Source organism: Oncorhynchus clarkii, chromosome 8 (genome assembly GCF_045791955.1).
Source record: "Oncorhynchus clarkii lewisi isolate Uvic-CL-2024 chromosome 8, UVic_Ocla_1.0, whole genome shotgun sequence".
NCBI lineage: Eukaryota > Metazoa > Chordata > Actinopteri > Salmoniformes > Salmonidae > Oncorhynchus > Oncorhynchus clarkii.
This window is the reverse complement of record NC_092154.1, coordinates 27,446,091-27,461,335: the sequence shown is the minus strand read 5'-3', so window position 1 is coordinate 27,461,335 and position 15,245 is coordinate 27,446,091. Positions and strand designations below refer to the sequence as shown.

The window sequence follows — 15,245 nt, the reverse complement described above, 5'->3', positions numbered from 1 at the left end:
GTGCATCAAATCTGGGACAGAGAGACTGAAAAACAGCTTCTATCTCAAGGCCATCAGACTGTTAAACGGCAATCACTAACTCAGAGAGGCTGCTGCCTACATTGAGACTCAATCACTGGCCACTTTAAACAATGCCACAAAAAATAATGCCTCTTTAATAATGTAATTTATATATCTTACATTACTCATATGTATATACTGTATTGTATACCATCTATTGCACCTTGCCTATGCCGCTTGGCCATCGCTCACCCATATATTTATATGTACAGTACATATTCTCATTCACCCCTTTAGATTTGTGTGTATTTGGTAGTTGTTGGGGAATTATTAGATTACTTTTAAGATATTACTGCACTGTTGGAACTAGAAGCACAAGCATCGTGCTACACTCGCATTAACATCTGCTAACCAACCATGTGTATGTGACCAATAAAATTTGATTTGATTTTGAGCTGGGTGAATGGATTATGAAAGACAGTCATCCAATATGCTGTAATAGAGATAAGGCCATGTTCATTAAAAAAATCATCATCCTCCCTCATCTTAAACAGTGCCAACCGCCACTGGAGTTACAGAAGGGTTTTTAATCAGGCTGAAGAGGATATTGACGCTTTAGGGTTTAGTTTTGAAATTAGGGTTCAGTATAGGATTGATCAGGTATTCGTTTTTTTTGTCTTAAATAAAGGACAAAAACATACAAACAGAAAGATACACATCCATGAAGTAACATAGACACTAATATACACGTAAAGAAAGACGAGGGTCGTTGGCATCCTCTTTATTTCCATTGTACCTGCAGCCAGTAGCTGTATGTGTTTTATTTAAATAAAATAATTCATATAGTATTTTTTTAAAGCCCTTTGAGATGAAATATCCCTTTCCCCCTCAGTCCTTTTTGGTTGTCTTGAGTTAGACATGTTTCTCAGTTGCACCGTGGCGACATTGCACAGCACAAAATGAGAAATATAACGCAGGATATCCGTGAGATCCACCACAACAACAAAAAGAACAATATCAAAGCACAGGACCAATTTAATAACCAAACAAATAGATAAACACTCAGTTAGCAGTAAAGGTGTTTGTCAGCCTATTTGCATGTACAGTATGTTACCCATCCAAACTCCATAATGATATACTAACAACTTGCACATATGACTACCCACCCAAACCCCCTATAGATTCACTACGATGCATTCAATGTGCACATCATTCCCTCAATCTCTCTCACAGACACACATTCCAGGAATGTGTGTGTTTGTTTATATTATGTACGTTAGGGCAGGTGTGTATGGCAGAGGGGGCTTGCAGTTAGTCTGTGTTCCAGGTAGACCAGTACTTAAGTACTGACACAATTGTGTCTGCGACACATAGAGAGGAACAAAAATAGAATTGAGAACAGCTCCTGTTCCCTAAAACCATGTTTAATCCTTAACAATGCTCCACCAGTATTTTTCTTACTCATCGCCCAAATGCAAAATAAACCCTCTTTGGTACAAATTTCATAGAATCTAATTTACAATGCTACAAAATACATCAGCATTTAGTTAAACGAATAAAAGTACAAAATGGGTGGAGTTTTGGTTGGAAACAGTCCCTGTGGTCAGAGTCCCTGTGGTTGTGTTGTGGTCTTTTTACGGTCTTATCTTTGACCAGGACCCCAAAGTAAAGAGACAGAGCACAGACTCTACATGAAGAGCAGCGATTTTATAAAAAAATAACTACTATATAGACAACCAACACCCTCCTCCCACCCCTATCCCCCCATACCCAAACCTCACCAATCCCCCGACACACACACACACACACACACACACACACACACACACACACACACACACACACACACACACACACACACACACACACACACACACACACACACACACACACACACACACACACACAAACCTTCACCAGCAAGTTGGTCACAATTCACATCCTCAAAACATCCTGCATGGGCAGGGGTGTGGTGGAATCCCATCTGCCTTTTGAACTTTCACCCCTGACCCCCCCCTACCTCCTCTGCCCTTTCACCCCACGGTCCTCCTATTGGTCTGACAGAAGCTCCCTCCGTCCTCTCCTCTTCCTCCTCACTCCCTCTTCACTCTTCCCTTTTTCTGCTGCTTCTTCCCGTTCTCCTCCACCTCCTCTAACTTGCTGTAGCCGTTGGTTGCTGTGGAAATGCCGTTGGTGACGGATTTGGCCGCCTTGGGGGCGGAGTGTGGGGTGCGCCGGTAGGTCTGGTAGTAGAAGTTGCCGAATAGGATGATGAAGGTGACGGCGTAGCCAATTAGGGCCCACTGCATCCAAGCGGGGAAAGGGCAGCCAGTGTAGAGGGAGTAGCCTGCATGGCCGATGGTCACATGGAACTGGATCTGTGACGTACACAAGACACATGTTTAACTGACATGCTTAATCCGAATGTAATAATCTCAACATAATCCCTAATCAATGAGTCAGACTGCACACTCCAAACAATGAAATATATTTTGATATGCAAAGACGTGTTTCAGGATCAATCACACACTACCTGAACAGCTGTGCTATGGCCACAATAACAGGGAGACTTACCATCTGAATGATGGTCAGGTATTTCTTCCACCAGAGGAATTTCTGGATCTTGGGTCCGAAAGCGGCCAGGCCATAGTACCCATACATCAGGACATGGATGGATGAGTTTATGCCTGCTCCGAAGAACGCTGTGAGAGGGATATAGGTTAAAGGTAGTTCAGAGGGGATACAGGTCAGGCTGCTTGTGAGTGTATGTTAGCATGGTATGTCATCACCCCTGTCGGAACAGTATGACAGTGCTGGGGGGAGATTATCCAGGTGGGAAAATGTCTATATATATATATATATATATATATACACACAATGTACCCCTAGGTACTTACACTGTCCTCCAGGGACCCACTTGATTCCGATCCACCAGAGGATGAACATGGTGCAGTGATGGTAGACATGGAGGAAGCTGACCTGGTTAAACTTCCTCCTCAGGATGAAGAACACCGTGTCCAGATACTCCACTCCCTTAGAGATGTAGTACCACCACAGAGCAGACGCTATCTGCCAACGTGAAGAGGGAGGGAGTGAGCTATCTCAAATCCATCTGGTTTTAAGGACTCAAACTCAAAGACAATGAAGATTGCCAATTTCCTGAAACGCTTTAAAGAGGATTCAAGAGGATTTTATGGATTTCACTGGGTTGAGATTATGGATAACACCGCTAGCCACCTTGCTTTTCACACACACACTCATTATCATGCATCATCCACACATGTATGCATCAAGGACACACCCTCACACGCACAAATACATTTTATTGCAATTATTGAATCTATTGAAGTCACTGAAGTTGGGAATAAGGTTCAATTGGATCCTGACCAAGATCAAAGATAACTTCACCTGGATCATCTCTGTAAATCTAAGGTCAGAGTCAACAATGTTAGGGTCAACACTTTTCATAGGGGATTGTGATGACGATGAAAGGGGTCATTGGTGAATGACATGGCAGGTTAGCCTGTGGTCTGGTAGAGAAAGTGTTTTGTTAAGGGGATGGTACAGTAAGAGCTAATACATGAGGATAGCTGTTGTATCAGGCTTGTTGCTGGCTTGTTCCCAAGCCTAAAAGGTAAGTAGAGCTCAACCTCTTGTATGTCAGACTACAACTGGACAAAGTAGCCTGTCCATATCCATTCTCAACCCCCACCAACATACTCTCTCTCTCTCGTATCCCTTTGTAATTGACACACACACACACACACACAGAGAAAGAGAGTAAGAGAGAGAGAGAGAGAAAGAAGCTGTGTGCCACAGTGCTCTGAGTGTCACTCTTGTCCCTCAGTAACGCCATCATGCTATGGGTGGGTTCAGAAGTGGTGAGACCTAATAACTCCTCCCCTTAATGCAGAAGGTCACGCCCCCTCTGTCCTCTCCTCCTCTCCCTATCTCTTACACACACACACACAAATAGAGTGATAGTCTACTTAACCTAACAATAGGATTACAGTACGGCTGCTTAGATTTACACAGAACCACATGCTGCTAAAGCTGGACCTCACTCTACACCTCAAATACAGGAGACCCAATCTGTATAAATTAGAAGGCTAGAAGGCAAACAATTCCAGTCTTTGCTGGCTCATGAACAGAATGACCAGACAAGCTCCGGCTCTTGGCCTTTTCACAAAATTAATAGAAAAAGAGTGTAGGGTGTCATGTTTGCTCACCCTGACTTCGTTGACGTCGTTGGAGTAGCTGACAGGTTGACATAGGTAGCTGTACCCCGCTGCTCTTGCACCCAGGAGGAGCTGAGGCCACAGAGATACAAAGTTAGCGACACGACATTAGGAACAAAATGTTAGAGATTGTCCCTTTCCTCTAGACCAGGAATGAGCAACTTTATATTAAAATATCGGAACTCCCAATGAGGGCCAGCAGTGGCTCAATGGTCTGCGCTATACCGACATTCATGCCCACACATGTACTCAGAGCCGGCCCCTAGCCTTTTGGAGGATCTAAGAGAAATGTTGTTGTTAGCTGACATGGTCAGTGACTGACATAAAACATAAACTGATGACGCATAACCAATTTTAAAATGGTGTATTCTACTACTCTAACAGTAACAACACCCCAACTGAGTTTTCTTAATTGATCCGCGCGCCAAACAAAAGGCTCTCTGCCATGGATACACACCACCAGCCCTCAAGGGCCACAGAGACCAATTTACACCTGGGGGGGGGGCCGGGGATGTGGAAGCAATTGCCAGGGAGAAATGAAAACCAGCAGCACTGCAGCTGTTGGGGACTGGAGTTGTGCTCTAGACCCTATTTCCTCTGTGTCTACAGGTCTAAAAGGACTATATATATACATTTGAAGTCGGAAGTTTACATACACTTAGATTGGAGTCATTAAAACTAATTTTCAACCACTCCACAAATGCCTTCTTAACAAACTATAGTTTTGTCAAGTCTGTTAGGACATCTACTTTATGCATGACACAAGTAAGTTTTCCAACAACTGTTTACAGACAGATTATTTCACTTATAATTCACTGTCTTACAATTCCAGTGGGTCAGAAGTTTACATACACTAAGTTGACTGTGCCTTTAAACAGCTTGGAAAATTCCAGAAAATTATGCCATGTCGTTAGAAGCTTCTGATAGGCTAATTGACGTAATTTGAGTCAATTGGAGGTGTACCTGTGGATGTATTTCAAGGCCTATCTTCAAACTCAGTGCCTCTTTGCTTGACATCATGGGAAAATCAAAAGAAATCCGCCAAGACCTCAGAAAAAAATTGTAGACCTCCACAAGTCTGGTTCATCCTTGGGAGCAATTTCCAAATGCCTGCAGGTACCACGTTCATCTGTACAAACAATAATATGCAAGTATAAACATCATGGGACCACGCAGCCGTCATAAGCACTCAGGAAGGAGATGCGTTCTGTCTTCTAGAGATCAAAAATCAATCCCAGAACAACAGCAAGGACCTTGTGAAGATGCTGAAGGAAACAGGTCCAAAAGTATCTATATCCACAGTAAAGCGAGTCCTATATCGACATAACCTGAAAGGCCGCTCAGCAAGGAAGAAGCCACTGCTCCAAAACCGGCATAAAAAACTGTTTGGGCATAATGACCATCGTTATGTTTGGATGAAAAAGGTAGAGCCTTGCAAGCCAAAGAATACCATCCCAAACGTGAAGCACGGGGGTGGCAGCATCATGTTGTGGGTGTGCTTTGCTGGTGCACTTCACAAAATAGATGCATCTCAAGACATCATCTCAAGATTTCAGTCAGGAAGTTCGAACTTGGTCGCAAATGGGTCTTCCAAATGGACAATGACCCCAAGCATACTTCCAAAGTTGTGGCAAAATGGCTTAAGGACAAAAAGTCAAGGTATTAGAGTGGCCATCACAAAGCTCTGACCTCAATCCTATAGAAAATTTGAAGGCAGAACTGAAAAGGCGTGTGTGAGCAAGGGGTTCTACAACCCTGACTCACTTACTCCAGCTCTGTCAGGAGGAATGGGCCAAAATTCACCCAACTTATTGTGGGAAGGTTGTGGAAGGCTACCCGAAATGTTTGACCCAAGTTAAACCGTTTAAAGGCAATGCTACCAAATACTAATTGATGTAAACTTCTGACCCACTGGGAAAGTGATGAAAGAAATAAAAGCTGAAGTAAATAATTCGCTCTACTATTATTCTGACATTTCACATTCTTAAAATAAAGTGGCGATCCTAACTGACCTAAGGCAGGGAGTTTTTACTAGGATTAAAATGTCAGGAATTGTGAAAAACTGAGTTTAAATGTATTTGGCTAAGGTGTATGTAAACTTCCGACTTCAACTGTTTTAATGTAGTGGATGCTTGACAGGTGCAGTCCTAGGTATGGTATGTGAGTATAGTATTAAATTCAGGCAGGGTTGGTACATGGCATGCTACATCAGCCATTCGGTGATGGCACAGCCTTGCTGAACAATAGATTAACTTAAAGCAGGGGTCATATTGCTATCACCGATCAACCTACTGGGCACAGACATCAATTCCACATTGGTTGAATGTCATTTTGTTGAAATTATGTGGAAACAATGTTGATTCAATGAGTGTGTGCCCAGTGGGAAGCCGTTTCCAATCTGTACACACTGAAGGGACAGGGACTGGGAACCAAATAGACAATGGCCTGAAAAGAAATGGAACATGCCATTATTGACTTGGTGTAAAAGGAATGGAGCTGGTTACCTCTTTGGCGATGTAAAAGTTGAGTATCACCATACTGAAGTTGTACACTATGAGGGTCTTCCTTAGCTGGAAAGGCTCGCGATTCTGCATGTACTTAGGCCCCGCCCACAGGAAGAGCAAGTACAGGCAGCTGATGGCCAGGGTGGGGGCGGGGGACGACATCATCGGCCATTTCTCCACTCGCTTGTCTGGGAGAGGGACAGGAAAGTTAATGTCAGCAGTGGTCATATGACAGACACACAAATGTAAAGTATGACTCTGAATCCTGTCTGAATGTATGACTACACAATGTTGCACCAATGGTGTCTGGAGGATATACTTAATTGCAGTACTCCGAATTGCTCTAATAGTGTATTGTATTGCACACACACACACAAGCAACCATGTGTACCTGAGTTTGTGCTTGTGTGCGTGGTTAGATTAGCAGACTGTCCCTGCAATGTGAGAGAAATCAGCACTAACTCACCTGCTATAGTAAGGCTCCATCTGTAGAACTCTACCGTGTCATTCATAAAGTGGGTGACAGCTTCCATGCCTGCGTCTGGATTTGGTCCTGCTTATGCTGCAGTGAGAGAAAGAGAGTAGCCAGTCTTCAAAATAGTCCAAATGAATCGAAGATAATTAAAGAAATCTGTCATTCATTTTGCCGTTTTTTCCCGAGAGATAATTGTTGCGCAATTTTGGTGCAGTATTTTTCTATGAAAGAATGTGCATGAAAATGAGTCGTTTCTCGTTGAATGACAACAAAGACTTTATTGAAGAATCCCTAGTGTTGACCAATCACCAATGAAGAGGTTAAGAAATGCGTGTGCCCGAAAAGCCGGAAAAACCCTCACTGAAGTCCAAAACGAACAAAAACTTCACAAAATGTCGTCATAATATATGCACGAACTCTACCAAACTGTTTCAGCTGGGAAGCATGCGAACGTCTTAAGCCCCTTTAGATAATTGAAAACCTTATTATAATGTTGGTGAAGTTAAAGATGCAGTCTGGGATCTTATTTAAGCACAACAAATTCGTAACATATTGTACGAATTGTATTTGTAACATATCATACAAATAAAATAAAAAATATAAATATATATACAGTACCAGTCAAAAGCTGTCATCAAGGCAAAGGGTGGCTACTTCAAAGAATCTCAAATAAAACATATATTTTGATTTGTTTAACACTTTTGCTGGTTACTACCTGATTCCATGTGTTATTTCATAGTTTTGATGTATTCACTATTATTCTACAATGTAGATAATAGTACAAATAAAGAAAGACCCTTGAATGAGTGGGTGTGTCCAAACTTTTGACTGGTACTGTATATAAATATAAAATTATTTTGCAGGACCAAACGTAACAAATGAAACGGATGGCGTAGTACAGAAGTGGCTGACTAGTACACAAAAAACGGAGACCAGTTTTGGCTCGTGAGCACCAAATTGAAAACTACTGGCTGAAATTATACAAAAGTTCTGGACATCACTTTAAAGGGATACTTAAGCCCTTTATCTACTTCCCCAGAGTCAGATGAACTCATGGATACCATTTTTATTTCTCTGCGTGCAGTTTGAAGGAAGTTGCTAACTAGCACTAGAGCAATTGTTAACTAGCGTATGCTCAATGACTGGTACTGTATGCTAGCAGATACCATAGACTTTCCGTCTTTGAGCTAATGCTAGTTAGCATTGGCTCGCCAAACTACCTCTAACTTCCTTTGTACTGTACTTAGAGATATAAAAATGGCCCAAATCCCAAAGAATCCCTTTAACATCAAATTCAAACTCTGAGTTTGCCAAACTCAGCACATGGATCACCCATATGTACGAACATTCCCTGGTCTAAACTGTTAGTGCAGGGTTTATTTCGAGCCTCACACTAATTGCACAGATCTAAAAGAGGACTAAACAACTGATCAGTGTGGACAGAGTAGGTCTTTGTGGTTACCCATCCCCCCACACACATGTTCTAAGACAAAATGTAAAGTGCTGGTCTCATGTTTCATGAGCTGAAAGAAAAGATCCCAGAAATGTTCCATACGGACAAAAAGTTATTCTCTCAAATTTTTTGCAGAAATTTGTTTACATCCCTGTTAGTGAGCATTTCTCCTTTGCCAAGATAATCCATCTATCTGACAGGTGTGGCATATCAATAAGCTGATTAAATAGCATGGTCCTTACACAGGTGCACCTTGTGCTGGGGATAATAAAAGGCCACTTTAAAATGTGCAGTTTTGTCACACAACACAATGCCACAGATGTGTCAAGTTTTGAGTTAGCGTGCAATTGGCATGCTGACTGCAGGAATGTCCACCAGAGCTGTTAGCAGAGAATTGAATGTTCAGATCCTGAGGCCCACTGTGAGGCCCATTTTTTTAAGGTATCTGTAACCAACATATGCATATCTGTATTCCCAGTCATGTGAAATCCATAGATTAGGGCCTAATGTTGCATGTTGCATTTACATTTTTGTTCAGTATAAAAACTAATTTAAAAGTTGTTTGTAAATAGCTGACAAGGTCAAAATCTGTCGTTCTGCCCCTGAGCAAGGCAGTTAACCCACTGTTCCCCAGGCGCCGAAGACGCGGATGTCGATTAAGGCAGCCCCCCGCACCTCTCTGATTCAGAGGGGTTGGGTTAAATGCGGAAGACACATTTCAGTTGAATACATTCAGTTGGACAACTGACTAGGTATCCCCCTTTCCCTAAATGTGTGCTACTAAAGCCTTATTTGAATGGGTGTATAAAAGACCATAGAGAACAACATACAGTACACATTTTAGTACTCATCACTACATTCTCTACCAGAAAGCTGGTTGGCTCTCTTTGATGTCAAGTGGGTTGATGCACTATGTATACAAAGGTATGTGGACACACCTTCAAATTAGTGGATTCGGTTAAGTCAGCCACACTCACTGCACACAGCCATGCAATCTCCATATTCAAACATTGGCAGTAGAATGGCTTTACTGAAGAGCTCAGTGACTTTCAACGTGACACCACAAAGGATGCCACCTTTTCAACAAGTCAGTTCATCAAATTTCTGCCCTGCTAGACCTGCCCCGGTCAGCTGTAAGTGCTGTTATTGTGAAGTGGAAACTTCTAGGAGCAATAATGGCTAAGCCACATGCTCACAGAACGGGACCGGCGAGTGCTGAAGTGCGTAGTGCGTAAAAATCCTCTGTCCTCGGTTGCAACACTCACTACCGAGTTCCAAATCGTCTCTGGAAGCAATGTCAACACAAGAACTGTTCGTCTGGAGCTTCATGAAATGGGTTTCCATGGCCAAGCTGCCGCACAGAAGCCTAAGATCACCATGCGCAATGCCAAGCGTCGGCTGGAGTGGTGGAAAGCTTGCCGCCATTGGACTCTGGAGCAGTGGAAACGCGTTCTCTGGAGTGATGAATCCCTCTTCACCCTCTGGCAGTTCGACGAACGAATCTGAGTTTGGCGGATGCCAGGAGCACGCTACCAGTCCCAATGCATAGTGGCAACTGTAAAGTTTGGTGGAGGAGGAATAATGTCGGGGGTTGTTTTTCATGGTTCGGGCTAGGCCCCTTAGTTCCAGTGAAGGACAATCTTAACGCTACAGCATACAATGACATACTAGACGATTCTGTGCTTCCAACTTGGCAACAGTTTGGGGAAGGCCCTTTCCTGTTTCAGCATGACAATGCCCGCAAATTAGAATGCAGAGGCCTAGTGTTATAATTAAGCAATAAGGCCCGAGGAGGTGTGGTACATGGCCAATATACCACGGCTAAGGGCTGTTCTTACGCACATCGCAACACGGAGTGCCTTGACACAGCCCTTAGCCGTGGTATATTGGCCATATATTCCAAACCCCCAGGTGCCTTATTGCTATTATAAACTGGTTACCTTCGTAATTAGACCTGTAAAAATACATGTTTTGTCTTACCCGTGGTATATGGCCTGATAAACCACGGCCGTCAGCCAATCAGCATTCAGGGCTCGAACCACCCAGTTTATAACATGTTGTAAACCACACACTAAAATCATCTTATTGGCTTATAGATCATAATAGGTCTAATTAATTTGTGAAAACTTATTGGGGAGTTTGGGGGAACCTGAAAAAACACACATTCACTGACAATGGGGGTTAAGTTTCGTTTTCAAAACGGAAGAGGAAATGGGAGGATGGGAGAGAGAGAAAAAAATTCACCCAAATAGGTCCGGTCGCCCGTGGAAACGGGCATGAGAGCACACAAAGAACCGGGGCGCGTGTGTCAGCAGGTTTTGCTCGGTGCGATCAAGAGGCTTAAATCCAATTGCTCTACGAGCTTAGACGTAAATCCAAACGCCAAGCGACCCACATTCGCAGGGGCATCATTTAAAGCGATAACTTGCCCCTATGAACTAGACCCTTATTTGCGCTCACACATATGGCGCATGGCGGATTTTCAAAGAGTGGTTGACTGAACATGGGAAATTATGTGGTTAACAGTTTATACAAATCATATAGGGAAAATGAAACCAAAATAGTCTCTAAACACTTTATAGACACATTTTATAGGCTGCATCCAATCCCTTCCTATATGCCACCCATCATATTCTAACATCGTGCAAGTTCCTTTCCACTGAGTCTATGTAGGCTACTGTCATGCATGCTCACATAATAGAAGTTCATGGTTTCTTAGGAAGAGAGAGCAGGCGGAGAGAGTAAGGGTGAATAAGTGATGAAATTGTCTAAGCACTGTCTGAGTTTATTGTCTTATAAAAATACAGAACTATGATGATATGAATTCAGCCAAAGGGGATGGCAGATAAGCATAAAGAAAACGAACGCAAGAGAAGGTAACGAACGGTTCAATTCCTCAAAGCATAACTAAAGAAAAAAGACTAAGCCTACACTTTCCAAGGCTGTGCACTAATTTGTTCACAAAATAACCTATTTAAAGAATGATAGCCCAAGCACGCGATTCTGCATTTCTGTATTAACCATTTCATTATGGAGAAAAATACATATCTACATACCTTCTCGAGATTTAGTTGCGTGTACTGACATCCGGTGCAAAGTGATGGACAACGCCTTTAAATGACCGTATTCTGCCGTTATAGCCGCTGATCCCCAACACTGCTATAAGGACAATTAGACATCCACCCCAAATTTGGCAAAAATGCAAAGGCAAGCGGAAATCTATCCCAAAGAAATCATGTATGAGGTCCGTGCTGGCTGCTGAAACACATCGCTTAAGATCTATTGGATACCCGACCAGCCTGATGGCACTGCGCATGCGGGTATTGCACTACAGGGACCTCTGCACTGACTGGACAGACCGATGGCCCCTTTGTATGGTAGAGATTATCAACATCCCCCATTCAGCTTCGTTGAGTGATAGGCGAATGCGGAAGCCACTCGGAAGGAAAAAGAGAGGAGTCTTTGAACGCGCATGACAAATGGGTACCTCTCTGCTGTTACGCATCGATGTGTGAGGAAACCTCCTGGATAAGTGCATTTGTTGCAATTATGCATTTTTGGCCTCGATGACACTCGTTAGTAGGTCATGCTATATGTCCAAAATACAATGAATTTAGTGTTGTTCATTCAGCTTTGGATTTAACTCTAAGAGTAGGTCCAAGGCTATGAGCCATTTTCTATCAGACATAGCCTAGGGATTCCTTAATAGCTCTCATGTTTCAACTTGGGTAGACTAAATTAGAGTTTATACAACAAATGTTTGTTGCTATTGTAGGCTATAGGTCGTCGGCTGTAAATAGCTTTTGGGTATGTGCCAATGTCCCGGTAGAGGGTGTCAATCAATTAGCCATCTGTCTTTAGAGTGTGTCTTGTACTCCACTGAGTGGTCAATATTTTGAATTCGTCACTAGGTGGAAGTGTCACACCATCAATTAATACCCAACAAGCACAGCTGGGTTGTACAGTATTTGGTTGCAGCAGAGTTTTCTGTAGGCCTACATACTCTCTGGTGTAACCTAAAGCTGTATTTTTAAAAATCCCATTCCTGATTCTCCAGATGAACTAAACAACTTTTCCACTCCAAGCCTGGTAATTATTGAACAGAATATTCAATTAATATCAGAATATATCATATCATATCATTCTCAAGTATTTGCCCAAGATCCCTTTGAATTTATTTGATTGAAAATAATAATAATTGGGTTGGGGGACCACTGGAGGTCAGGGGCTCCCCAAATAGCAAATGAACACGCATTGGCAAGATTTTCTTTCAACCTTATGGCAAAATGTGTAGAATAGCATTAGAAAACTGCATATTTTTCTCTGCCCAAGGTGTTGAAATGCAGGAAGTTAGCTGTTTTCCCCAAAAATCTATTTGTATTTGTATTTTTTTGTGGTTCGGGGTCCCTGCTGTAAGTAGGTGTCCCAGGGCCCAAAATGCGGTAGACTAGCCCTGTTCCAAAGGCAGGAAGTTCGTATTTTCTTACTCTCATTTATATACCTCTGTTATTTTGTACTTTTCCATTAGTGATGTCAATGTTCCAACTGGAGGGTCCTCTCCAAACCCCATCCAAGGCAATGCTTCAGTCACTATTTGAGGGAGGGGAAAATATTACATAACATGTGTACAGTACCTATTACTGTCTTCAATTTCATTGTGATATAATGTGACACATCCAACAGATTCACATCACACACACAGCTTGTACCCTTCTGAGGATAGCCAAGCTTTATGCTAGTTTCAAGTTTTATTAGTCGTATGTACAGGATACACATGGCATACACCATACAACGAAATGCTTACTTGCAAGTTCCTTCTTGACAATGCAACAACAATAAGAAATAATAAAATATAAGAATATGAACATCAAGTAAATGGCTCATTAGAATAGAATAAACACTTTAGCATAATACAGGATTGCACAATTTATAGTCCAATATTTACACATGTTTGGGGGAAGGGGGGTTGGGTGGCAAGTGTTTGAATTGTGCTCTATTTAGCAAAAATAATAAGGTATGTGTGATATGTGTGCGTAGCATGAATGTGTGTGTGTGCATGAGTGCATGTCTGTGTGGGTGTGTGCATGAGTGCATGTGTGCTAAGGTGCAGAGAGTCAGTGCCAGGTGGCGAGTACACTTAAAGTGTTCAGCAGTCTGTTGGCTTGTAGATAGAAACAAAGCAGTATTTTAGTAGCACACCCGCTGCACCTCCTTCTGTGAAGGTGGGTGAGCAGAGGAGAGGAGGAAGAAGCAGCTCCAGGATGGGTCACAATATTTCTGTGCTGTATGGTGATCCTGAGGAATAAATCTCTCTCATTTCCCCTCAGGGAAGGGGGATACCTAGTCAGTTGCACAACGGAATGCATTCAACCGAACTGAATCAGAGAGGTGTGGGGGGCTGCCTTAATCAACGTCATCGGCGCCTGGGGAACAGTTCTGGTTGGGAGTTAACTGCCTTGCTTAAGGGCAGAATGGCAGATTTTAGACCTTGCCAGCTCATGGATTCAAACCAGTAGTCTTTTGGTTACTGGCCAACTCTCTTAACCGCTAGGCTACCTGCTATGATGCACATATCTGTTTACTGGGAAAAGCACAAGAGCCATCAGCAGGACTCTACAGCCATGTGTGTGTGGATGTGTATGTTGGTGTGCATGTGTGTGTGCATGTGTTTTTGTGTATGTTTCTTAATTAAAGAGATGTAGACCTGACCATGCCCCAGTCAGGTGTGAGAGTGAGTGAGTGAGTGAGTGAGTGAGTGAGTGAGTGAGTGAGTGAGAGAGTGGGAAAGATAGGGAGAGAGATAGGAGAGACAGAAAGGAGGTGGCAAGAGACACCGAGTTTATTTGTGTGTGTATCAGTGTGAGAGAGTAAGGAAGACAAAATTCCACAGGTCCACCTGTTCTCACTGTCAGTCGACCATATACAGCCTTCATAACTGCCTCGACCTCAGCATCGCTGCCAACCCAAACAAACACACATTCTCATACAATACACACAGGTTGCAGTGTTTGGGCTCTGAGACCACACACACACACACACACACACACACACACACACACACACACACACACACACACACACACACACACACACACACACACACACACACACACTAGAGGAGGAATATACACATAAACACACAGTCGTTGGCCTGTGGTCTTGGCAGCGTTGGTGCTTGGTGTATCCAGAATGTGGTGTATGTGTAGGAGGCCCTGCACGTATCCCATAATCGGGTGGGTCATGACTATAAGCCTACGCCCCCGTAACCCATGGCAACCGCACCGTGGCACCTGTTCAAATGCCTGCTGGGAGGTCAGCAGACTGGGGAGAGCAGCAGATAGTGGGCTGAAATAGTCTGGTTCATTAAGTACTATGGGATCCTAAAGGGTATAGTTTATATGGCTACTGTAGGCCAGGCTGTATGTCCTGTCTCTTATAGGCTGGAATGCAGGGTTCACTGAAATATAGAGCTGTTCAGAGTCCAGTTATTTCAGGGATATTTTGGAAGTGCATTTATCCAGTGGGTGCATCAAGTCAGAGAATGTAAATGTTGGCAGAAAACTATCAGTCTGTCG

At 43.0% G+C, this 15,245-nt stretch overlaps 1 protein-coding gene across 1 annotated transcript; it reads right to left on the bottom strand.

The window, feature by feature from the left end:
- Positions 1 to 766: 766 nt before the first annotated feature.
- On the bottom strand, positions 767 to 11,967 carry LOC139415215 (very long chain fatty acid elongase 4-like). Its single transcript, XM_071163120.1, has 7 exons — positions 11,727 to 11,967; positions 7,209 to 7,304; positions 6,743 to 6,930; positions 4,230 to 4,310; positions 2,898 to 3,069; positions 2,575 to 2,702; positions 767 to 2,378 (listed from the first exon to the last, which is right to left on the bottom strand). Exons 2-7 carry the CDS (start codon positions 7,273 to 7,275, stop codon positions 2,094 to 2,096), a joined length of 921 nt encoding a protein of 306 aa, XP_071019221.1. The 5' UTR covers positions 7,276 to 7,304; positions 11,727 to 11,967; the 3' UTR covers positions 767 to 2,093.
- Between the last annotated feature and the right edge of the window lie 3,278 nt (positions 11,968 to 15,245).

What these genes read in the sequence shown, in the direction of transcription:
- LOC139415215 (XM_071163120.1), bottom strand. Translation starts at nt 7,275, where the DNA reads ATGGAAGCTGTCACCCACTTTATGAATGACACGGTAGAGTTCTACAGA. An exon ending in ATGGAGCCTTACTATAGCAG is followed by an intron (nt 6,931 to 7,208) that starts GTGAGTTAGTGC and finishes TCCCTCTCCCAG; the next exon opens with ACAAGCGAGTGGAGAAATGG. An exon ending in ACCTGACCATCATTCAGATG is followed by an intron (nt 2,379 to 2,574) that starts GTAAGTCTCCCT and finishes TGTACGTCACAG; the next exon opens with ATCCAGTTCCATGTGACCAT.